At 36.4% G+C, this 27,656-nt stretch overlaps 1 protein-coding gene across 3 annotated transcripts in view; it reads left to right on the forward strand.

The window, feature by feature from the left end:
- Positions 1–27,656, forward strand: part of LOC149819557 (guanine nucleotide exchange factor SPIKE 1-like) — a 170,738-nt gene that overhangs the window by 35,859 nt on the left and 107,223 nt on the right. For all 3 annotated transcript variants that reach the window (XM_089982730.1, XM_089982732.1, XM_089982731.1), the window contains exons 16-17: positions 9,517–9,624; positions 9,870–9,907. In XM_089982730.1, coding sequence (XP_089838856.1) covers positions 9,517–9,624; positions 9,870–9,907 — 146 coding nt within the window. The remainder of the gene's footprint in view (positions 1–9,516; positions 9,625–9,869; positions 9,908–27,656) is intronic.

The following is a 27,656-nucleotide window of genomic DNA, read 5'->3' on the forward strand; positions in this document are numbered from 1 at the left end:
CTAGTTCCAACAACTAGAAAGGGAGAGCTCCTTATGAGCTCTCCTTAATAATCTTGTATAAATAGGGGTGCATCCCCTTGTGTAATTCATTCCTCTAAATGCTTTTTAAGCATTTTGCTCTCATAAATAAAGTGTTATTTATTTTTATGCCTTTTCATTTATACCCTTTTATGGGTCTTGTCTAAAGTATCTTTTAGATACTTCTTTTTGAGTAGATTCAAGTGCATTCGTGGAGCCTACCATTTCATTACATGGTATTAGAGTTACGAAACTCTTAGATCTTGAAAAACTTTCACCTCGATTTTCATGCCTCTTATGTAAAGGTGTGTTATGACCTTGTTCTTACAAAAAGTAAAGGAGTGTTTCATCACTTTGTGATCGTTGCAAAATTTTTTATTTCTTTTTAGGGAAAGAAAAGCTTTTGCAAGGTCCACTTGACCTTTTGAAAAGATTTTGAAAAATAACTCACTTCCGTTTTTAGAAAATGCGGGAAAATGGGGAGACGAGGCTCGCTCGTCGGTATGAGGTTCAACCATTCTTGGCGCCTTTACCAGGGGTAATTGAACCAATGATCGAATGTTATGCCTTTGACTTGCTCAAATTCACCTAAGAGATTATTCTAAGTCCTAAAATGCACATAAAATCATGCTTGTGCTATGGTTTTGAACTTGAAAAATATGTATCCTTTTGGAAAGATTTCAGAGATCTGACTTTTTCAAGTGATTTTGAAATGAATTTGAAAATATCCTTTAGGAAATGGAAGAATTTGAACTTAAATTGAAAAATTGAAATTGAGTTCGAATTGAAAACTTGAAGTTGGATTTGAAGTTTGAATTGAAAACTTGAAGTTGAATTGATTTCAGGTTTGAATTAAAAACTTGAAGTTGAAATTGAAATTTGAGTTTGGAAATTGAATCCGATTTTGAAATATAATTTTGAATTGGAAATTAGAGTTTGAAAATGACAAAATGAAATTGAAGGTTTGAAATTGAATTTAAAATTAAGTTTCGAAATTTGAAATCTGAATTGATTGAAATTGAAATTCGAAATTGGAATTGATTTTTGAATTTAGAAAATCAAATTTGGGATTTTGAAATCGTTTTTGGAATTTTAGAATTGAAATTGAAGATCAGAATTAGATTTGAAATTGAACTTTGATTTGAAATTGAAATTTGAAATTGAAAATGTAATTGAATTTGAAAACTACATTGAAAACTAAAAATCAAAATTGAAATTGAAATTGAAATTTTGGAAATGAAATTGGAATTTAGAATTAGAAATTTTAAAATTCAATTTGGAATAAAAATCGAGAATTGAAATGAAATTCAAAATTAAGAATTGAAATTTGAAAATGAAAAATTTGAAATCGATATTTGAATTTGAAATAAAAATAAAATTCGAAATTCGAAAATGGAAAGTTAGAAAAATTTGAAATTTGAAATTTGAAATTTGAAATTTGAAATTTGAAATTTGAAATTTGAAATTTGAATTTTGAAATTTGAAATTTGAAATTTGAATTTTGAAATTTGAAATTTGAAATTTGGAATTGGAATAGAATTTTAAGAATTGAAATTTACTTTTCCTTTGGTAAAATGTTTTGAAAAGTAAATTGAAAAATATTTGAAAATACTTGGAACTTGAGAATGATTTTGACAATACTTTGAATTTGTAAATGGTTTTGAATTTCGAAAATGAATTTGGAAAATAACTTTGAATTTGTGAATAGAAATCGAAAATATTGTTGAATTTTGAAATGAAAATTGCTTTTGAAAATCATTTCGAAAATCACTTGAAAATTTGAAAATAACTTGAATAATTACAAAAAAATGATGCAATTCTATCTTAAATGATGAATATGCTTATTTTTGAAAAATTATTTGAATTTTATGGAAAATTTTATACTTTATAGAATTATAACAAGATTAATTTTCATGCATTCATGACTAGGGTCACAAATATACTTTAAATTAATCTTTATTTAAAATTTTAATAAAAAAAGATTTTGTGCCTTTATAGAACTAAAACAAAATTAATTTTTAATATATTTATCACTAGGGCCATAAATATATATTGGATTAATCTTTATTTTAATTTAAATAAAGAACGAAAAGAGAATTAATTTTGAAAGAAATGATGATTTACGAAAACGACCTAAAAGTATACCTTAAATTTTTATTTAATAAAGAATAATAACTCTAAGTATTATTCGTATTTCGACTAAGGCCGGAAATACGAACTTTACTTAGTTTTATTTATTCTTTATTAGATGGTGCACGTGCCCTTGGTGTTTTTCATAGTGTATTAAAAATAACGAAAAATAAAATGCAGCAAATCAATTATGGAATTAATCTATATGCTCATTCATTATAAACTAAGCGTAAAATAAAAAATTCTGATTAATGTAATTATTACAACCCTTGAATAAATTACAATAATTGAAAAGAAAGAAAGAGAAAAGAAAATTCTGCAAAATGAGCAAACATGTTAGAATGTAGGCATTTATGGATCTTTGATTATTGAAAAATTGAAGAAAATCCATAATTTAGCCTTTTTATGCTCCGAAAATGAGGAAAATCCAAAAACATGTTAGAAATTTATAAAAGTTGATGTGAAGGTTCCTAATAACCTTAAAAATGTTCTAGAATCGAAAAATGCAGAAAAAGATCGGAGAAAAACCCGAATTTGGGTTTTTTATCCAGTCAAAACAAGATTTTTCAAAACCAAGATATACAAAGAGACCCTGTCAGAGTATTTCAAATGAATGAATGCTTAAAACAACTCAAATAGAGCTAAAAATGAATCCATGGGTTCCTAACTCATTAGGAAAACATTTCCCTTTTACAGATCTTGAAAATCATTTTTAAAACTCGAGTTATGATTGAAACAACATAACCTAGTTTTTAGAAACAGAGAATTTGATTTTTAACAGACAAGTTTATGCAATTTTGGATTTTAAGAAGCTAAACTGATTCAATTTCTCTCAAATTTGTGGGAGAAGTTGCTCAATTCAACCATGAAACAACTTCAATTTACAGAATTGTAAAATCAATCCTGGTTTAGAAATGGTGACTTCGGGAAATCACTGTTTCCAAACAGGAAATAGACCCATTACAGGATTTGAAGTTATGTAATCAGTCCTGATTTTTGACAGAATTGAAATATCAAAACAACATAAAAGTTTATGAAATTTGACATTGATAAACTAGATACAAAATGGAAGAAAACCCTTTTTACAGATTTCGAAAATGAGTTTTCATTAGTGAGGACACATCTAAATAAGTTGAGATAAAATTTAATAAATACTTAATGAAGCTAAATGACAGGGTTCTGATTTTCGATCAGAATCCAATGTGAAAAATCCATAGAAGTTGTTGAAAATTTGCAAAGGAGAAAGATCCAATTTACAGATCTAAAAAATGATTTTCCATTCGGCAGATCCAATCCAAACAAGTTGGTTCAAAACCTGTGAAAGAAAATTGACAAGGTTCTGGTTTTTGATCTAAATGACCAATGAAAAGGAGATAAAAATTTATGAAAATTGACATGCATAAATTAAATATTCTAAGGAACAATTTCCTTTTTACATATTTGAAAAATGATCTTCCATTAGGGAGATATGAATGCAACAAGTTGATCCTGGGTCTGAGCAATGTCTGAGATTGTAAACAGACAGGGTTTCGACTTAAAATGCAAAAAAAATATAAATCCTTTATAGAAATTGATGATAATTCAAAGAGATGAAATAGACATTCAGATGATGAAAAACCTTTTTACAGATCTCAAAAATGCTATCCGATTAGGGAGATATGACGCTGACAAAATAGGCTAAAAACCAGACTATAAAAGTGGCACAGTATAACAGGGTTGCGGTTTTCAACCAAAATCGGGCGTGAAAACACCATTGAAATTGATCAAAATTGGCATGGACAAACTAAATTCAATGTCGGAGACATCCTTTTTACAGATTGGAGAGATCATCTCTGGTTAGGGAGAAATCACTCCAACAAGTTGGTCCAATTTTGGGTCAAATCCGGAGGAGACCAAATGGCAGAATCCGAATCCCGATTTTTTTGGTGAACCAAATCAACTCAGAATGATCTGATTTTTTGTGGAGATCGCAAAAACACATTAAAAAATCAAATCAAAATAATGCCTAATTATATGCGAATTGATGGAATTAAAATCAGACCAGAATGGAAAATATCGTCTAAACATGATTGAATGGAATAAAACCTCATTAATGAATTGATTCAATGATCAAACATGAGATCTATCATTTCAAACCATGGATGATGATGAAAATGATGCAAAAACATAATTAAAGCATCTAAAATGAATTTAAAAGCATTGGGGCATAAATTGAAATTGATTTTAGCCCATTGAATATGAGATTTGATTTATTGAAAACCAAATCTCAATTCTAGATGGCTACAATAAAAATGCATAAAGTAAATAGCAATTTGAATGGATCAAAAGGCATAAAAGCAAGATCAATACAGAAGATAATGTAAATCTACATTGTTATTTCATGGCATTAAAAGGAAATTGCAAGAAAAGGAAGAGAAGCTGGGGGCGATTTTTAGAGAAATTGAAAAAAAGAAATAAAAGGAAAAGAAGAATTAGAAAAAAAGAGAGAGAGGGCCTACCTTGAGCTGGAGGAGGGGCTTCTTCTTTCTTCACTTCAACCACAAAAACTTGGATCAAAATGCAAGGGAGGAGAGAGTTTTCTTCTTGGAAAACACGCCCCCCATGTGGGCTATTTATAATGCAAAATTGGGGTATTTTAGGCAAAGAGATTTAGGATATTTTTAAGCCCTTTGGGCTGAGGTGGCAAGAGGCTCACATGTGGAGGGGTTGGCGTGTAACACCTCAAAAATTTTAACCTTATTATAGTTCGAATATTGAAATTTCGAAACCATTTTTTTATAAGTATAAGTAAATCAGATCTTATAATACAAAAACGATTTTTAAAAACGGTTAAGACTTTGAGCGCGGTTACACTAAAGATAACAATCAAATAAAAATGTACGTGATATACACATTTCAAACCACGTACAATATAAGACTGAAATATGAAGAGTTTTAATTTCATTTCAAATCAGAGTATGAAAAAATACTTCAGTCTCTACATGATCAAGTACTTAAAACGAAAAGATCATGAATACCAAGATCGCAAGGTAAGAGTGGACCCTCGAGGATGCAGCTCGACCAACCCTTCGCTCCAACTACTCATCATACTTTACCTGCATTATCTGTCCTTCATAAAACGGGGTCAGACTCACTAAAGTTTAATGATCCTACTTTGTACCAGAGCATTGTGAGGGCACTTTAGCATCTCACTTTCACTAGGCCAAAGATCTCTTATCCTGTAAACAAGGTGTGTCAGTTTATGCAAGCACCCATTACGGACCATTGAACAATAGTTAAGTTCATCCTTCGCCACATCAAACACACTATTTACGATGAAATTCAAGTTAGACTAATATCACAATTTGTCTTGTTAGCTTATTTTGATGCAGATTGGGCAGGCTACCCAGACGATCACAAATCTACAAGTGGTTATGTTGTGTATTTTGGTCCGAATATATTATCCAGGAGATTCAAAAAGCAAATTATAGAACTTCGTTTGAGTATTGAAGCAAAATATCGTGCAGTGGCTACTGCTGCTATTGAACTGATGTGGGTTCAGTATTTGTTAAAAGAATGTTAGTGCAACCAATATAGCAGCTCATCTTGTTTTTCATTAGAAAAGTAAACACATTGAAATTGATATACATTTTGTACGAGATCGAGTGGCTAAGAAACAACTCATGGTGAAACATATAATGTCTTAAGACCAATGTGTTGACGCCTTCACCAAAGCTTTACCTATTAAGAGGTTTGCAAATAAGGAAATTTATCAAGGTCCTTGACTTTGTGTCTGTCCACCCATCCGACATAATGCTACACCTAGTTTCTCTCTATGATTGCCTCATCTCATGACAATATTCTTTCTTTATTCACGTTAGCATCTAAAGTTTTTCCTCTCAAAGCATGATATGAAAGCATTTTATATCCAGGCCCGATACTGGTTATGACATTTACCATCTCCTAAAAACGAAACGAATTTGCCGCATTGAAAAAATACAAGCATTATAGAACCTTCTCTCAACCGCAACATTCACTTGCTCAACTAAATGTTGAATAGTAGTAGCAGTACAAATGTCGGGTTGCACCCCAAGGGCAGTCTTAAAAAATAAAAAACTCATAATAGAGCCTCTAGCTCTACCTCTTCTCGAAGAACTTCCTCATCCTCTTTTTTTCTTACTCCTTTTCTTTTTGTGCCTGTGACACTACTACTAGCATCTACGACACTTTTCTCCTTTGCTGCAGAACTTCCTACTTCTGATGATATGCTAGGGGTTGTAGGATCAGAAGTAGGGAGTTCATCTTTATCCTACACATCCTCCCATGGCTACACATAGCCCATTTCTGCCTCATATCTTTTTCTTGTTTTTTTCTCTGAGACCTGGCATTTCCATTTCATGGCATCCGACAAATTCCTTGACATGCATGTCACAACATTGAGATGTGTTCCGACTAAATGATGCTTTAACTGAGAGATACCACTCGAAAAAATATTATATCAATAGTTGCACTCGATTTTTAATCGGTCTTCACTCATTACTTGAGTGCCCATTGTCCTGCTGGATCATCTGATGCCATCTTCCCCCAAAAAACTCAATAAGAATCCAAAAATAGTGATTTTTTACCTTAACCCACTTCCTTTAGTGAAAAAATCATGGAAATGCACTTGAGCAAACCACAAAATTCCTCTCCCTTGCGCACGGATCGACCCCCAAATCGCTCTCACGACTTCTAGGGTGTGTGGATACCTCTCTAATGCCCTCTATACAAATGATGAAGTCGGCCCTCAAGAGGTCTTTAAAACCCCAAAAATTTAAAACATGTTTCGGCCCATTTTAAAGTGTGTACATGTCACTTTTGCCCATAATAACGATACATATCGTACGATACAGTACGTAACTTACAACATTGATTACAACTATTAACTAGGTTTTGGTCTTGGGTTTCCCTTGTATATAACTGTAAACAAATCTCTTTCTTTCACCCTTCTGTGTGTGCACACCTGTATGCATTCACTCACCAAAATATGAAAAACAAATAAAATTTCAACCATGTAATTAGCCTTTTCAGGTAGTGAAAGGGCATTTTCTCTTCCTTATTGTAGTTCTCTATAAATGAATTTTGTACTTAATATGCTCATAATTTAATTAGAATGACCTAAGATTTCATCTAGATGATGCTGGCATGTGGAAGGCCCATTATCTAGGTTATGCATGGTGCACTTGAAATCGTTTGTCTTGTTAGTGTTTGTTACCAAACAGAGTTGGTTTCTCATTACTTCTATGTTACTAAGGCACTGATACGAGTGTCAATGTTGGACATGGGTGCAGAGTGTAAGACGTCAAAGACTTATCCTATATATATATATATATATATATATATATATATATATATATATATATATATATATATATATATATATATATATATAGGTTCCCACGAGCCTAGAACCCTACATACTGGAATTGACATGCCAGGCCATCCTCCCTTGGCCTATTTTTTATGGCAATGGGGTGAGCTTTTTGTAAAAGGAAATATCTTGTTGTTAGAGGGAGAATTTACCATCATATTGTTAAAATTCCTAGTGAACTGCCTCTTGGAGGGTTCACTGAACTACTTGGAAATTGAGAGGTTCCTCAGAGCTTAAGTAAGGTTAGTAGTGTGAGAGGTACTACATAAAAAAACTATTTTTGGCGCAACTGCCCATGGTTGAAAAAAGATCCTAATTTGGTCATATTCAAGGTAAATCACCATGGTCTCCATCTCGAATGACATGGATCAACAAGGCCATTATGTGAACTCCCTAGATTATACATAATTGTGAGGTTGAGGCACCAAAAAGTTCCATAATACTAGACTACTACATATGGCTGGGAAATATTACTGAGGAGGCAGCCTAATAAGCAATAAAATCATACATAATTGCATGATTTAGGCACCAAAATGTTTTGGAATGCTAGATTAACACGGGCAGCTGGGAGATATTTACTGAAGAGGCAGCCTAATGTGCAAAAATTTAGGGAGCGACCAACTTTGATGGAGTTTCTCAAAGACAAACAACCAAGGGAGGGGGCAGATAGACTATTCTTGTTGTGTTCATGCAATGGTAAGTCCAAGTTGTCATTTTCTCATTAATGCTTATAAAAATGAATATATCAAACTGTGCCTAGGAGTCTGACCAATAAAAGATAAAATAAGTGAATGTTCTTTAAGATGGTTTTGACATGTTATACTAAGACCTATTATGGCTCCTATGAGAAAGGTTGAGATAATACAAGTAGAGGGAACTAGGAAAAGAGGAAGACCACTGAAGACTTGGAAGGAAGCAGTCATAGGCAATGTGAAGGATTGTAAAGTGACTGAAGTTGTAACTCTAGATAGACAAGAATGAAAAAATAGGACTTGCAAAGCCGACCTCATGTAGGTGAGACAAGGCTTGATGATGATAATGATGCCTACAGAAATTAAAGGTTCCTACAAATGAGGTTCTGGATAACATGGATGAGACCCCCACCCTAGAGCTTTAGCCTGGATGATCTCATTTAATGGCATGCTCACAATATGCTGCCAGAATTGCGGGAAAAAGCACCGCAAAAACCGCAAAAACCGAAAAATCCATTTATTATGCTTTCATCACTCTCTCTCTCTCTATATATATATCATAGTCACCTGTATCGTTAAAGGTAATTCCTCAGCAGGGGTATTTCTCAGAGAGATTTTCAAAAGATGATAAATCTCGGGAATATCTCGGGAGTTTAAAAAATTGGAAAAAATATAAATAACAACAAAAAGCTAAGAAAAGAATAAGTTTTGCATTATTTTTCTTCCTGAAATATAAAGAAACATGTTTTAAAGGTTTTAAAATATAAAAGAAACAAAAAAATAGGAAATGCAAACTTAAAATAAATAAAAAAGAGTTTTCCCCAAAAATATCGCACGAGATATTTTGTCTTCTGGCGATATTTTGAAAATATCGTGAGATATTACCTTTAATATTTGCTACCTTAAAATATCGCTATTTCTCACAATATTTTCAAAATATCACCAATATCGGTGACAGTGATATATATCATTCAGCTTGCTTGTGTTCATGTTCATGTAACTATTCCTGTTCATGTGATGTATGCCTTCTTTAACTGAATTACCATGTATAATGCTGAAAATAGATGCGTAAGGCGTACACTTTCCTTGTCATATCAAAATAATACATTTTATGGATAATGGCCTAGACTGTTCGTTTGGCTGGACTACATGTTTGCCTGTCTTCCTTATCACTTTTATTTAATTTTCACTTTTATTTAATTTTGTTGGATGCATTGTATATCCTTGCATTGACTTAAATATTGTTAAAAATTTCATTTCATTTCTTTTGTCTCTTAACTTGTGCAGGCTATTAACAGCTTAAAGAATGTTGATTCAACTGCACTGTTGCAGTTTTTGCAGCCAATTCTTAATATGCTTCTCCATCTTATTGGTGATGGTGGTGAAACCCTTCAGGTTTATGTTTACTCATACATTTCTAAGTTTTTGTTTTTCAATGTCCATCTATCTACATCTACACTTGCTACTGATATCAGCATTTTATTAGACATGATATGGTTACTATACTGTCAGTGTTTAACGCGATTTCAGATTGTCACAATGTTCTTTCATTTTTCAGCTGGAATTTGGAATTTATTCTTTCTACACTTGATTCATTGTTCTTTACATCTTGTCCTTTATCTTGAAGTATGCTTTTTCAGGTTGCTGCCTTTCGAGCTATGGTCAATATCTTAACTAGGTATGTTTTTATTTTCTAATTGTGATGTTTATTTAGGGGAGAGTGAAGAGCTCACAAGAAGCTCAAACTTGTCTTGCTAAATGCTTAGCTTGAGCTTGTTCATATCGACTGAGCCTGAACACATGAGGTTTGTTACATTGAAGGAGCTGAGCTCGAGCTTGAGCTTAGGCTCATTAAGAGATCAATAGGCCTGTTTTCATTTTACTTTTGTTGCTGAACATGCTTGATTCTGAGTGGAGCTTGGGCTAGATACCGAGCATATAATTTCATCTCCTTTTGAGAGACCATGAGCCATATATAATTCCTTAGAGCAGTGGCCTATAACATACATTGTCTCTGAGAAACGATCTGTTAAAAAAGTATGGTCAGATGTAAGGAGGCGATCAATGTATTAATCATCAACTAATTATGTGACTGGGATCAAGTCTCTTAAAATTAGGGGTGAAATACATTTTTCAAGGCAATGGGACCATTAGAAGGATTGACAATAATACATTCAATATGAGAAATAAGATGATGTCTAGTGATGACAAGGGATAAGAGCTTGCTTAGATCTCTAGTGATGTGGTTGGCCGCTTTGCTATCAACATAGCATGATCTATATTCTAGCCTCTGAAAGTGATGTAATGGACATATCATTAAAAGATGAAGTCAAAGATGCCATATTCATCCTATTACTGATGCCTCCTTGCTGTGATCCTTGACAGGAAGATTGTAAGAAGCATGTTGGTTGCTCGTATTCTCATGTGTAGAACCACAACATCGACAGATGTTGATACCTAGAGCTGGAAGCTGATTATGGCCAGCATATTGGTTGTTGATGTAATGAAAGACGCGGAAGCACCAACATGCGAATAGAGGAGAAGAAAGGAAGCCAACCACACAAACACACAATGTGCAAAAGAGAACACAAGCACAATACAAGCCATAAGGAGGAAAAGCCTACAAAGGCAAAAACAACTTTATTGAGAGGGAGAAAAGGAGAGGCTAAAAGCCATGAGGAAAAGCCTACAAAGGCAAAAACAACTTTATTGAGAGGGAGAAAAGGAGAGGCTAAAAGCCATAAGTAGGAGGGAGGAACCCTCAATTTATAGAGGAGGGAGGACCCAAGGGACCACATAGAGGGGCTCCCTTCTAGCCGTTGGGAGCCCCAAACGGTCATATTTATGACCGTTTGGGGGCCCCAATGACTAGAAAGACCCCCCCCCCCATGTGGTCAAAATACAATAAAGAAAAAAGAAAATAAAAAAAAAGTAAAAAAAGAACCTAAAATGAAAAGTACATTGAAATTACCAAAATACCCCTATCGGGAATTTTGGTTAAACAACATATATACTTATAATATATATATATATATATATATATATATATATATATATACGAATGTATATATATATATTTAAGTATATATTTTAACAGTTGAAGCCACAATGAGCATTATTATTGGCACCACCATTAGGCACGTCCTGCATGATTAGGCTCGGGGGGGGGGTAAAGAATGTAATATTAATGTATACTATGTATTTCTATCTTTGGTGCTACCCTTACTCAAGTGCACATAAGATTATTTATAAGGGGAACTTTTGTATTTTCTCATGAAGTTAGAGGTCAACTAATTTTGTCGTGTAGTGTAACTAAGGGGATCGTCCCTTATATGTTATAATTCTCTAGAGTTTTCTTGCTAATGAAGTTTTCTCTCAAGTATTCCTCTTCTCTTCTCACTCTCTCTTCCATGCTTCGTTCTTGATTTTAAAGCCACATTAAAATCATGGAGAGAGTTTAGTAGTTTGATTTGTTAAGGAAGAAGGTTGCAGAGGCTTCATTCATCTGGCATTGTTTTCTGTGCTGGGTGACATCCTCCCTTGAGAGGTCGTCTGGAACCAAGTTTGAGATTTCAAAGTTTTGAGTTGGGGATTTGCTAGGCACTTATTTCAGTAGTCTATCAAGTCAATCAGCACTCTATTTGGTTCGGTATTTGATTTTCTGCAATTGTATCAAGATTTTCTGAGTTATATGCATTTGTGGGAAGATTTGGGGAAGCTGTTGACTGCATGCTTATTGGTGACTAAAAGAGGGCCATATTACTTCTATTAGTATGGTTTCTTAGTTAGAAGTAATCTGGAACCTTTTTTGTGCATTTGCTGTAGTTTGTGAATTGGGTTGAGTTTCTGGACTCTATCATGCGGTACCTTGTTTTTGGCCATTTATTGGCCTGTTGTGTGCATTCTTGAGGTGTTTTTGCTCAAAGTCTCGATTGAATCATCTTCTGCAGTTACTTTGAACTTTGATGTGCTATTGGTAGTATTGTATGCTATCCCCCTTGTTTGCTGTATTTGCTTCTTATTGTGCAGCATTTGTAACTCCCCAAAATCTTGGACTTAAAACCTTTTATGAAAAAGGTTGAAAGCTTTGAAATCGATTATTTATCAGAGTTTGAAACAGGAGTTCAGCGAAAAATCATGTTTGAAATAGCAAGTCCCTAGACCTTGGGCGCATTACAGCGCAAACTTTCCTTTACAAACTAATTTGCAATTCAAATATATTTATTGAAAAGAGGAAACAGAGTTTTGGTAACAGTTTTAATAATTCAAGGTTTAAACAAAGGAAAGTCTTTCAAACAAGCTCTGATACCAAACCTGTAACGACCCCAACTCATATCCCTTGAAAATGCGGATTTTTTTAACCATTATTGAAATCTTCCCAGAAACCCGAGGCCTTTACAGTTTCAGTCTCAATTAGACAACCAACCAACCAGACTAGAGCTTACAATTATCATCAATACCCAAACCAAACCTTTATTGGAATAATGAGTAATAAGTCTCGAGACAATTGCATAAAGAAAAAACTCAGAGTGCAATAACAACTAAATGAAACAAAACGAAAATAAAAGTAGACTCAGCCACACTGTCCATTTGTGATCTGTATAGCAAGTTTGACACTCGTAACCTTTCCCGAAGCCGGTCGCTTCACTGATCACCTAAGTCACAGGTACTAGGCAAAACAGGTGCCGCACCCGCGTCGACGCGACGCGGGTGTGGCGTCGGGTGCGGTCAACACACCCAAGGTCATTTTTGTCCACTTTTCGGCATTAAAAAAAAATCCCCGATGAAAAGGAGGATTAGGGCAATTTTTTTTGCCGTAATCTCTTCTCTTCTCTCTCGCTTAGCTCGAGCTCTCTCCTACCAACGCCCCGACGCCTCAACGCCACCTCCTAGGCTCCTCCTCTCCTTTCGCAGGTACGTACCCTCTCTCGCTCTCTTCTTGTGTCGACAGGGGAGGGGCCGAGCCCTCCCCCCCTCCCTCTCGCTCTATTGTTGGGTAGGCAGGGGAGGGGCCGAGCCCCCCTCTCGCTCTCTTGTTGGGTCGGCAGGGAGGGGCTGAGCCCCTCCTTGTTTTTGGCAGGGGAGCGGCCGAGCCCCCCACCCTACTCCCTTTGATTTTAGCGGAGGGGCCGAGCCCCCCCTCTCGCTCTCTTGTTGGGTCGACAGGGGAGCCCTTTCCCCCTCTGGCTCTCTTGTTGGGTCGGTAGGGGAGGGGCTGAGCCCCCCCTGCTCCCTCTGTTTTCGGCAGGGGAGGGGGTATAGCCCCGTCCCTGCTCCGTCTTATTTCACGGGAGGGCCCTGTTTTTGGCAGGGGAGGGGCAGATCCCCCCTCCTTGCTCCTGATTATATATATATATATATATATTTATCAAGATAATGTCTGTATAATTGATTTAAAATTTTGAATGTATTTTTTTTTTTGTGTTTTCAGGATAAAAATGACGGATAAAGGAAAAGGACTTGCGTCATCCTCATCCCAACATGTGAGTTCTGCTGCTAGTTTTGCTGATAGTTGTAGTGAGATTGATGACGTGGGGCCACTATGGGTACATGTAGATAAACTTGCAAAAACTAGAGAAGGAGTTGGTGGAAACAAGAGATTTTGTTGCAAGCTCTGCGAAAGAGATTTTGTTGGGTCTTACACAAGAGTGAAGGCTCATTTGTTGAAGGTACCAGGACATGGCATTTCAGGATGCAAAAAAGTTGATGAGGCAATGCAAAGACAATACAAGAAAATACAAGAAGAATATGAGAAGAGAAATACAATGACCGGTTATTGTGCAGTTAGTGTGCCGTTTGCAAGCCACCAGGAAGATGCTGAAAAAAAAGTCAATGTAGAAGGTAGAAGAACGAATGAATAGTTATTCAAAGGCCTCCACTGATCAATTTCATTACTTGTTCGCTTAGTGGCCCAATTTTCTTGAAAGTAGTTGATGCATCTGGGGAATATAAAAATGCAGAGTATTTGAAGTGATTGTTTATAGAAGTCATAAAAGAAGTAGGTGATCCAAAAGTGGTACAAATCATTACAGACAACGCTCTAGTTTGTAAAAGTGCAGCGTTGAGTTTTGAGAGTAAGTACCCTCATATTTGTTGGACTCCCTGCACACAACTTAAATATGGCCCTAAAGAGCATTTGCAACCCCAAAGACGAAGAAAATTTACAAGCATATGCTTTATGTTCATGGATTGAAGATTTAGAAAGAAATGTCAAAAGCATTAAGAATTTTGTTGTTAACCATCATCGTGCTAATGCAATATTTAATAGGCATTCTGACCTGAAATTGTTGAAGGTTGCTGAAACACGTTTTGTGTCCATCATTGTGATGGTGAAGAGGATTAAAAGAGTGAAGAATGCTTTGATTAACATGGTGACTGATGAAAATTAGACATTCTATCATGCTGCTGATGATATCAAGGCTCAAGAAATTAAAAAATTCATTCTTGATGATATGTTTTGGGATAGAGTGGTATACTTCCTTCAATTTACGCAACTTATTTGGGAAATATTAAGAGAAGGTGATAAGGATGAGCCCATGCTTCACAGAGTTTATGAAATGTGCGATAATATGATTGAAAAAATACAAGCTATAGTTTTCAAGCATGAAGAAAAAAATCCTGCATTGGATGATTCAGAATTTTTGAATCATATTCATTCAATTTTAGTCAGAAGATGGGATAAGAGCAACACTTCTTTGCATAGCATGACACATTCTCTTAATCCAAAATATTATGCAAATAAGTGGCGGGCTGGTGGTATTGGTCGTGTCCCTCCAAATTTAGACCCAGGGCTATCAAGACATAGAAATGTGTATGACAAGATTTTTTTCAGAAGCATATCTTCTACATCAAGTCACACAAGAATTTGAAAAATTTTCATCTTCAAGATTATATGGACCAACATTATTCGCGAGAGAAGAGAATAATATAGATCCTATCAATGGTGGTCAACATTTGGATCAGAAACACCCATTCTCCAACGTCTTGCATTAAGATTGCTATCGTAGCTTGCTGGTTCATCTTGTAGTGAAAGAAATTGGAGCGCATATTCTCAAATCCACAACATGAAGAGAAACAAACTCACCAGCAAGCGTGCAGAGGATTTACTTTCGCGAACCAATGATGAATACATGTACTAATTTGCTCTCTTAGTTATTTGATTATTTCTTAGTTTTTCATTTAAATATACTTGTATTGTATTTAACATTTTCAATTTGGGTTTGTAGCAGACAAGGAATATCCAAATTTTGGGATGTAAACCCAGAAGAGTGTGACTTTGAGGGAGAGCATGATTTCAACATAACAAACATGGATTTAGCTGAGTCCAGTATTCCTTCTAATGATGCATTTGATGATTAAGAAGAAAATTATTAAGACCCATTACTTCATCAGAATATACTTTGATACATAATTTAGTTCTTTTTTGCTTTACTTATTTGATTGATATTTAGGTTGATTTATGTAATTGCTTTACTTATTTGATTGATATTTAGGTTGATATATTGCATGAATGATGATTGAAGAATGATATTATGACAATGTTAACTGTTAAAACTTCAAAATTATATATATATATATATATATATATATAATTTTTTTTTTTACATTTTTGCCCCTGCTGCTCCCTAGCACCCTAGGTTTTTGAAAGTGCCGCACCCCCGCATCCTAGGTTTTTGAAAGTGCCACACCCCTGCACCCGCACCCGCACCCGCACCCATGTGACATGGCTGATCACCTGCGGTGACAAAAAACCACAGAAAGAGGGGGTCAGAAATCCGAAGAATTCTGCGTACAGATATCTCTAATGAAATAAATAAGCATAAAAAACACAGATACAATTTCATGCAATAATTCAGAGGAGTGTAATTATGAAAATTACATAATTCAAATTAAGCATTCATTCAACATTTATTAAGCATGAAAGAACATCAACCAACAGCAGAAATTACAATTTAGAATATTTAAAATTAAACATCATAAATCCACCAACATATAACAAATAAGGGAACAAATAACATATTCATGTTTTAATGTATAACAGGAATATGCATGATTTATGTGCAATTGCACGCATACTTTATTATCTATCATTAAAGTTTTTTTTTTTTCATATGCATGCCCTATTAAATGAATACAATTTAAGTTGCTCTTTTTAATTATCGTTGCCCACAGATACACCACACGGGTTAAATCCTCGAGGTCAAGTTAGGTTCCCAGAGTAGCTTAACACAAATTGTATTTTATTTCTCGGTTTTCAAACTTAGCCCTCGATCGGATTACCTTCGGAACATTAGACCCCCACATCTAATGTCGGGGATAATTCACGTCCACACGTGCCACTTCCTTGGTATACCAAAACAACAGCGGTGTCGAACACACCACCCTCAGGTAGAGTGACGAGCTCTCTCTAAAATCGTTGCCAGGAAAAAGAAGCTAAATATCGGGTTCAAGGGTTAAAGTAAAGCAAACAGAGTTTTTGTATCCTCGTGGTCTCCCAAAACCGAACCTCTGAGATGCCCATTCTTTCGATGGGAGATCTCAGTCCATTCCTTATACTGTTCCTTTTCATTATCTTTTTATTAATGCTAATTGTTAACTTTTGCACTTCAGCATGCTACAACAAAAGCAAAAACTCGCACCTACCCCTGCGAGAGTCATCACAGGAACATTGCCTGCAGAAAACATAGAACAGTGTAAACGCAATGCAATAGAAATAAATATAATCTTTACGATGCATTTAAAAGTAAAGAAGGAGCACCCACGCTCGAGGCTCTCCAGGCCTGCGATGATTCACTTGGACCATCGATGCACCACAAGCAAGAATTATACCATAATGCATTATTTCTAAATGCTTCTCAATGCACACACATTAATGCCATGTAAAGATGTGCTTAAACGATAATATGCATAAGTATGAATTTACAACTTTATATTTATCGCATGCTTTCCTTTGATGCAAACATTCAAACAAATTCATACTTCTAATCATCACACATGATCATGTCAAATGCATAATTTTTGTATGTACATGTTAATGTCAATGCACGAGTTTCATTTAAAAATAAACATCACGAGTACATTTTTATCAAGTGCATATACAACCCTCAATGCACTGTTTCACTCTAAAACAAACATATGCACATAAAACATACGTGTACTTATGCATCTGTACACATGCAGCAAAAATCTAAATTTTCAGGTGTGCACATGCTCACAAATTTTCCACGTAGCTACACTCATGCACAACACATTTATTCAATTAGGCACATGTATATGGGTCAACTATACATTACTTTAATTCAGCACATCTCATCAATTCAACACCCAAAACACTGATCTCGAATTTAACATGCATACAAAGTGTAAAATTTCAGATTTAAATAACATCAAGTAATATATAGAATTACCCTTTTTTTTTAAGGCACTACCAGCACCCAGCCGACTGGCTGGGCTCTGACCCAATCCAGCCGACTGAGTCGACCGGGCCTGTCAAGGCACAACAGAGCGCAGGCTGAGCCCGCGCATCACCTGCTTCTGGCAGTCAGTTGAGTATCACTCAGCTGGCTGCCAGTATCACATATTATTTTTTTTCATGGATTTCATCTAAAAAAGCATAAAATCATGCCAGTGTTTGATTTCTCATCTTTTTTCAAAAGAGGAGACCCGTACCTTAGAACCGACTTTTTGGAGACGGTTGATGTTGCGAGAAGAAGATTTGCCGACCACAAGGAGGAAGAGGGCGCCGGGAACAGGGGGTCGCTGAGGTGGATGTTGGCGGATACAGAGAGAGGGGAGCGAAGGTTGCTGGCAGCTGCTCGGAGAGAGAGAGAGAGAGAGAGAGAGAGAGAGAGAGAGAGAGAGAGAGAGAGAGAGAGAGAGAGAGAGAGAGAGGCGTCGGGGACAGTGGGTCTCCGACGTCTGCAAGGAAGAGGGCAGAGACGGGCGGCGGAGTAGAGGAGAGAAAAGGAGCGAGGGTTTTGCCCCTTGTCTCACAACCTGCGTCTTTTAAAGACGCACACTCTCGAACATTCGAGAGCCCGGGTCAGGCTCGGGTTCGGGTCGGACCCGGACCCGACACGTCGGACCAACCTCAACACGTGTTCGACATAAAATTTTTTTTTACAGGCTTTACAACATCTTTGTGAAGTGTTGGGTGGATATGGAGAAGGAATCAATACATATTATTGCCGTCAAGTTTGATGCCACTAACTTTGCCTATTGGGCTGCGTTTATGCAAACAATTGTCAGAGGCTTTGCTTACATTGGGTACCTTGTTGGTACTAAGTCCAAACCCAAAAAGGGTGATGCCAATTATGACATGATGATCTTGGAATGGAAGAAAAACAATGCCAAAGTGAAACTCGCTTCGAAAGCGCGATACTCCTCGCTTCCGAAACTTGATGGAAATCTCGATTCTCCCATGCTTTTCTTATGCTTTTCACACGCATCATCTATTCTTCTTATATGTTTTCTCACGTTACTTTTCATGTTTTTTTATGTATTTCCTCTCACGCTTCTCACTCTTGCATGTGCTTTCTCTAAATTGGCAATCATCATTTTTAGATTTTGTTAAAATTTTAATTTTCACAGTAAAAAATCATGAAATTTAAGAATAGTCACTTTTATTTTAGTTTTTATTTGTGTTCTATTTCGATTCCCATTCAATTCTTATTTTTCTTTTTTTTATTCCTCGCTTCTCGCTTCCGCTTCCCGTTGTAAAGGAACGACTTTGAATACATTAGGTTCAATAATGAACCAATACACATGCACATGAAGTGCGAATATACCCACTAAAGGGGAAAACACAAGCACATAATGTGCTAACACATAAACCCATGAAAGGGGCAAAAATGCCTATAAGGCATAAGTTAACATTATTGAAGAGAAGAAGGGTGTAACACCCATTACAATGGAGCAAAAACTCCTCCAAGAAGTAGTAAATACAAAAGGGAAACCCCCTATTTATGCACAAAGAAGAGAGGAAAAGGAGAGGCCAAAAGGGGCTCCCCATAGTGACCGTTGGAGGCCCCAACGAGTCTATGTGGGCCCCCAACTTGCGTGAAATAAAAAAACAAAAAAATATGAAAAATAAAATATAAACTAATTTTAAAAAATAAATAGTTGTTTTCTAAAAACAACTATATAGCAAATGCAAAAAGACAGAAATACCCCTATCGGGTATTGCACACATATATGTATATATTTATATATTTATATACATATATGTGTATGAGTACACATATTTTAACACCCCCCCTCAAACTTTGCGGGGAAAAACCCGAAAGTTTGAAAAAACAAAAGAAAGTCTTGAAAATGAGTCCAATTCTTCAAAAGTCTTCAAGGGAAAACTCCATCTTCATGAAATCTTCAACATATGCTTTCACATGTAAGTCTTCAAAAACAAATGTCTTTATTGGCAATCATCCCCATAGTACCTCCATTGATCGAATCCATGATGTATCTACGGTACCACATCTTAGCGATCCTGTAGAGAAAAAAACAAACCAAGAGAAGACTCAAAGTATACAAGAAAAATAAATATTCTAACCCAAGAATTGCAACAATAATATATTGACAACCAAGAGTGCTTTTAAACACGATAGTAACTGTTAGGTTTTAATCCACTCGTGAGAGCTGAGAGACAGGAAAAGAGAGAGAGAGAGAGATAGCAGAGAATGAAAAGAAGCCAATAACCCCAATACACAGGGTCGGCTGCTGTATGATCTCATTTATAATAACATACAAAGTATAAGACTAGGGTACAAAAGTACCCTTTTTACAAGAGTATAAATTACACACAGTGCCATTAATGACACATTAATGATCACGGGTATGGATCTCCAGACCCGTGACTCGTAACAGGAGAATACACTTCTTTTCACCCTCCCTCAAGTTGTGCATGATCTTGGATCATAAACAACTTGCCTTTTAACATCCAAAATCTGTCTTTCGTCAATCCTTTTGTAAATATATCTGCCACCTGATCTGTGGTTTGTACAAATTCAGGCTCAATCTCTTTCTCTTCTACGTTTTGTCTCACAAAATGTTGATCTATTTCAATATGTTGGGCACGATTGTGATGGATTGGATTAAAAGACATTCTAATGGCACTCTGGTTGTCACACAAAAGAAGTGATCGAGAGATCGATTCCCCTACTTCTGTCAGTAAATGTCTAATCCAAGTAGCTTCAGCAGTGGCAGCTGCCATTGACCTGTATTTAGCCTCTGTACTGGATCTGGCAACAACCTTTTGTTTCTTACTACTCCAAGAAACTAAATTCATCCCAACAAACACACAATAGCCATATACCGATCTGCGTTCATCTGGATCTCCTGCCCAGTCCGCATCAGAATAAGCAGTGATCTCATGTGCATTTTGCCCATTTGTCTTTCTCTGATATATGAGGCCATCCCCAACAGTTCCCTTTAGGTATCGAAGTATCCGTTTAACTGCTTCCATATGCCCTTCACATGGTGCATGCATAAACTGAGAGACTTGATTCACCGAGTAGACTATATTTGGACGAGTAAAGGTGAGATATTGTAGCATACCTACTATGCTGCGATACTGTGTGGGATTATCAAATGGATCCCTATCTTGAGACCTAAGCTTTTGATGAAGGACACTAGGAGTGCCCAAGGGCTTGTAGTCTTTCATACCCGCTTTATTTAGAACATCAATGGTATACTTATGTTGGGTGAGAGTCATCTCTTCAGAAGTACTGTCGACTTCAACTCCAAGAAAGTATCGTAGCTTGCCAAGATCCTTCATTTTGAACCTTTGATTCAAGAGATGTTTCACTTCTTTAATGTGCTCATTGGAATTACCAGTGATGATGATATCATCTACATATATCAACAACAGAGTAATTGTGTCTTGGTTCTTAAAGATAAATAAGGAGTGGTCAAGAAGAGATTTCTTAAAACCATATTTTTGAATTTCAACAGAGAAACTGTCGAACCAAGATCGAGATGCCTGCTTCAATCCATATATCACCCTTTTTACTTTGCATACATATTTTGTAGGATCACTGTGTAGCCAGTGGGTTGTTCCTTGTATACTTCTTCTCTCAAATTTCCATAAAGAAAGACATTCTTCACATCAAGTTGGCTAATAGTCCATTGATGTTCAATAGCTAAAGAAAGTTTAATCCGGATTGTTCCCATCTTCACCACTGGACTAAAGGTTTCATCATAGTCCTGTCCTTGCTCTTGTGTAAAACCTTTGGCTACAAGTCTCGCCTTGTATCGCTCTATAGACCCATCTGGTTTATACTTTATTTTGTACACCCATTTCGAACCAACAACATTTCTGTCAGGTGGTTTGGATACGACATCCCACGTACCACATTCATTTAGAGCTTCCATCTCCTCATTCATTGCTTCAATCCATCTTCTGGAATTTGATGCTTGAGAGAACGTTGTGGGTTCATCTTCTTTATTCAAGGCTGTTAGAAAGAGTTGAAAATCTAATAAGAAATTTTCATAACTGAGTCACTGACCCATCTTTCAATTGGATGACGAGTACGGGTGGATCTTCTATTATCAGCAATGTTGGATGTGTTAGAAAGTGAGTTGGAATACATTGGGTTCAATAATGAACCCATACTTATGCACGTGAAGTGCAAATATACCCATTAAAGGGAAACAACACAAGCACATAATGTGCTAACCCATAAAACCCATAAAAAGGGAAAAATATGACATAAAGTCATAAGTTGCATATTATTGAAGAAATAATGGACAAGGGGTAAAAACCCCATTACAACGGAGCATAAGCTCCCTCAAGAAGTGGAAAATACAAAGGGGGAGACCCCTATTTATAACACAAGAAAGGAGCCACTTAGGGGGCTCCCAAAGGAGTCGTTGGGAGCCCCCAACGGTCATATTTGTGACCGTTGGGGGCTTCCCAACGACTCCTTTGGGGAGCCACCCTAGGTTGCGCAAACCACGAAAAAGGAAAAAAATAAAAAATAAAATAAAAGATAAAATTACAAACATATTCCAAATGGAATATGCGTAAAACTGGAAATGTCTAAACTACCCCTATGCCTATAAATAGAGAAATATATATTTTATATATATAATTAGGATAATACATATGCATATATACCATATATGAATATGTATTATACTTTATATATATAAAATATATATAATATTACAAATGTTGAATGATACATTTTAACACCCCCCCTCAAGCTTTGCGTGGGGGAACGAAAAGGTTGAAGACGGCAAGAAGAAGAATCTCAAAGCTTCAAGAGCCTTCATAACGAATGCCATTGTAAATATCTTCCTCCAATGTCTTTATCGATGAGCACCTTCTATCCAAGGGACTTTTCTCTTATCTACAAGATCCTGAGAAAAGAAACCAACAAAGAACAAATAAAAAATACCTTTGCACTTTACTTAAAAAAGAACATTCCTAACAAGGTGCAAAATTTATGTATAATATGATAATTACTTTAGCATGAAACGAAAAATTTAGAAAACGAAAGTTTCTAAATCATACATTATGTTAAAACAAAACATGAGCGGAAGCACATTATGCAAAAATAAATTGCAAGAATGCATAATGCATTTAAAAGGTCCAGCATTGGACAAATATAACCCCAAAATGAGGAATAACAAAAAGATCCACGAAGGGATACCACAAGAAGCCTACGAAGAAGCATAAAATATACATCAAGCCATAGGAACGTACAGGCAAGTATACATGCAAGCAATTTAGGGCATAAGTATTGCAAAAAGTGCGAAACCACCTTCAACACGTAAGCAAATACACAAATTAATACTCGAAGAGTAAAACCGTACCTCGACTCATAAACATGGAGACAAGAACAATAAGTCACGCAACAACTGTATAAATCTAAGTACAACTAGCATAGACATTTTTATTTATTTCAACTTAATTAGATATTATTGCCCCTTGTGCGACTTTACCCTACCTTGGGATGTCGTGCAGCTGCGTACGCCTACGCGAGAGGATAATACGAGGGTTGAGCCGTGGAGCACGATCGGGACCTAGGAGGCGAGGTGGCTGGCGATCGACGGCATGCGCAGGGAAGGAGGAGGCGCACAGGGGGGCCGAAGGGCTGTGTGCCTTCCCCCGCCCCCTGCAGTGCTTTTAAAAGCCTCAGGGGGTGCGACGAATGGGGAAACCCCGATGGGTTTCCCCTAATCTTCCGAAAACGAAGGTGGAAGGGGGGCGGCGCTCGGGACCTGAGTCGGGTTATTAAAACCCTATCGCAGGCGGGCCCGGGTCGGGTCCGGACCCGACCCGGCCCGGGTCCGATAAAATACAATTTTTTTTTGACAAAACGTGGGTTTTACAGTAGCAGGGAGTCTGTGATGGTGAACAATACTGGCTGGGATGTGAAGGTGGAGACTGTGTACATGGGATAGATAACAATGGGAGTAACATATGAGGAAAAAGAATTGTGGTCAACCGAGAGGCTACATACGTGGATTTTCTGCAAATGCTGGACTGAGGACCACAGATATGATAGGGATGTATTTAGTACCTGCGCGAGGAGCTGGTGCCCTGCGCTTGTGCTAAAGGTGGGGTTAAGGCTGTGAGTAGATGATGGAGGGTGCTGAATAGAAATGACATGATGTAAGGTGTAGGGGTGGCTAGAGGCTACTGCTGTATAACAGAAAAATCTCATGGACTGTGCTTGTAGAGGTTGGTGTGGAGGGCGACAGGTATAGATGCTGTGAATATGGCTGTGAAGGTGAGCTGTGGGGGTGTGACAGACCAATGTGGAAATGATATCATATAACAGATTAACAGGAAAATAATCATGCATGCTGTAATGGAGAAGTAGCTCATACTACCTTGCTGAACTAAACAACTCAGCTGCGTTGTTTCAGCCACTCAATCTGAACAACATCCTTCAAGTGACATACCCTGCGGATGGCACTGGCTTAAGCCCCCTTTTTCACTACTTTAGGAAGTTGCCTCTTGGGCACATCAATCAGTATCGGATGAATCCACAGGCGTTAGTGACAGCTCTCTACTATTATATGGTTTTCCCACCATTAATAAAAGGAGAAAAGCTACATACAAGGCCTATTGAAGAGGTTTGTATAGACAACCTCATTCTTTTGAAATCCAAGACTTTATGTGATGACTCATTTGGTTAGCAACAATATTAGCAGAAGAATTTCCTACTTCTGGATCTATCTTAAAATTTCCCTCAGGCCTTTGCTGAAGTGAACAAGAATAGAAGACCTCTTTTAAGCTTTTCTTATTTACCACAATACACTCCAGATTTGAAGAGTGAGCAACGGTGGATAGTTGACAAAGGGGGAGGGCCAAGGTCATCCGCAAATCTTGTACTTGGAGAATGGTCAGGAAACTTGAAATATGTCTACCGTGGTAATATTCTCTGTTTCACTGTCTGTGATGGTCAAAGAAAGATCACTGGTTGATCTTCCATCAATCATACTTAAACTCAGGTTCACGTACTGAACCTTTGCTTGGAAACTCAGAGTTAGAATGGAAATAAAAGATTTTGAATAAATTTAGGGCAAGAGGTATATTACATCAAAGTGTAAATAAAATACAGGTATATCATAACCTGCATAAGTAATTCTAAAAGCAAATATGAGATATAACAAATTCACAAATACATTTACCAGCTGATGTCTGATAGATAAGCTCAATAAGAGCTTCAATCGAGATGGACATAGCTTCTCCTGAGAGCAAAACATCAGAGAGAATTGAAATTTGATATCCTTCCCTCCTTGGTGAACACGTCAAATATTTAACGTGCTTGCAGCTTCTTTTGTTTTTTTTATTGGGAGATTTGAATCTCATCATTACTTTGAGTGACCATACAATCAAGATATTCAGATGTACAGAATCAACATTATATATTGCTTAAGAATAGGAAATGGGGATGCCCATATGACTAACAATATAATTTCAGAAACAGTAAAACATCTGTTAATGAAATCATCAAAGCATTAAAAAAAATGAAGGTGCGGTAAAAAAAAGTTGCAGAAGGCGTGGATCGCACAGAAGGGGGGGGGGAATGAAAATAGGGAAATGAAGGACTGTGATGGCATTACTGTGACCCTCACACGGTAGGCCATAAAGGCCAAATGCAGAGACTGCCGATTGAACCATTTTTTTTTATGCCAACGGTTGCATCAAACTGAAATGAAAAAAAAATAAGATAAGAGGGAATGAAATAATCAAACCACTCAAACAAGGTTACGTGAGGCATATAACCGGCAAATCCAAGGAAAAGAGAAAAAAAAAAAGAGTGGATTGATAAGGGACACGATAGGAATATGATATGAGATAAAATATGTTGATGCAAATGCTCCAGAACATGATGTATGCAGCAAACATGAGTCAAAATATCTGTAGATGACGAAATTCCACGAAGCAAGAAAGGTTCATACAATACAGAATCACTAGAACTCACGATGTAAGCATGAGGTTTTGAACGAATCTAAAAGATTTAACAACGACCCGTAAAAAGAATCGCAGCATATATGTGATCGGATGCTCGGAAATAAACTGATATATGGCAATTAATAAAAAGAAATGCAACAAACTAGCATGAATAAAATGCCATCCGATGTTTTTAAGTGAAAGATTAAATGCGAAAGATAAAAAAACAAAAAAAACCCAGGAAGTTACATGTTGGAGTCGATGGACTCCGTTAATGTTGCAATGGTTTGAGCAATCCTGCATGTATTGCAGGTTGGTTCCACCATTTGCTTTGTACTAAAAGAAAAGAAATGAGAGCCAGAACAGAGGGATGCTGGAAACGAAGGGAAGGAAGTGCGTAAATAAAAAAAAGGGGGAATAGAAGAGGGTGATCGCTTACCTGTAGAGGAGGTTCTGTGATGAGGGTATTGCTGGCGGCCACTTGCAGAGGATGGTTGGATGCTTGATTACAATGGACCAAAAATGGCGGATGATGGGTCGAAAAGGAGGAAAACCCACCAAGTGGGGTGGAAAATGAATGGCGACAGTGGATGCCAGAGAACGGATGGGGGGGGTCTCCTCTTAAAGGGAGATGGATGGTTCGAGAAGAGGAAGTTCATTGAAGATTGAGGGCGGAGGGGAGAAACCAGTGATCGAAGGGTGGAGAGCGAGCCCGCATGAGTCGACTGTTGTAATTTTTCTTTTTTTCGAAAAAGAGGTCCCCTTTTTAGAAATTTTTTTAAAATGGTTCAAGATGAGGTTTTCGGCAAAATAGCTTTAAAAGCTTGAGAATCATTTGTTTTTCTTGTAGTTTTTTCAATTTTTTGGTTTTTTATGGTATTTTTTTCATTTTTTTGTATTTTTAGAATAAAAATCCTAAAGTTTTATGAGAAAACAAAGATTAAAAATATTTTTTTGTATTTTTGCAAAATATTTACAGAAGAGAGTTTTTCTGAGAATTCAAAGCTATTTCTTTGAAAATTTCTTTAAAAAGTGAATTTGGACCCGGAATTTGAGGTGATATTCGAGGTTTGGACCTCGAATCGAGAAAATATAAAATAGTGGATCCGAATGGGTGCTGAATGAGCTGTTTGAGCTATTCAGACAATGTTTTTGGTGTTTTATAATTTCGATTTGTAAATTGAGTAACGAGGCTCAAATTTGAACCTTAAATATCGGGTGCGGTTCTGAAATTGAATTTGAATATATTAATGTGGAATTCAATCCAGAAAATCTGAAGAATGATTGAAATTTAGCTTTGGTTTTCTCAGAAAATGGAACCAGGAGCAAAAAGGACATTTTTACAAAACTTTGAAAAATTTGGGGTGTTCACATTATAACAAGAGTATTAAGCCAACCATGGGCTAAAACACAATACATCTTTTGTCTACATAAAATGACACTTGAAATGAGTGAAAGAAGCCAACCATGAGCATACATCTCAGCGACTAGAACAAGGACACAAATGCCAACATGGAATAAAATCACACACCATGGTGTGAATCAACATGCCTTGTCTACATATAATAACACTCAAGACAAGTGTGTTCAGTTACTAGACCAAGAGAACAAAACCAACAAAGGGCTACCAACACACAAAGGTGTAATAAAATTCTTGTCTACATATGATGACACTTAGATAAAAGTTATAAAAGGAGAAGACTTTTGAGGCAATAAAACTTGTAATGACAAACATATAAATAAAGCCTTGAATTAATAGAACAATATTCTTCAAACGAATACCCACAACAATAACATTTTGGAATACTTGTGCACAAAAAACACAAGACACAACCTTACAAGTGTGCAAATGCACCCATAAGTTATATAAACAATAAAAGAAGATGGGTATAATCCCAAAACCTTGATTTAAATATACCTTAAAACATTTAAGGTTTCAAACACCATATATCCATCACATTTATATATAAATAAGAGCATCCATGATATCAATGGCCAAAAAAGGAAAAACGAGTGACAC

The sequence above is a fragment of the Nuphar pumila genome, chromosome 12, assembly GCF_984573655.1.
Source record: "Nuphar pumila chromosome 12, dmNupPumi1.hap1.1, whole genome shotgun sequence".
Taxonomy (NCBI): Eukaryota; Viridiplantae; Streptophyta; class Magnoliopsida; order Nymphaeales; family Nymphaeaceae; genus Nuphar; species Nuphar pumila.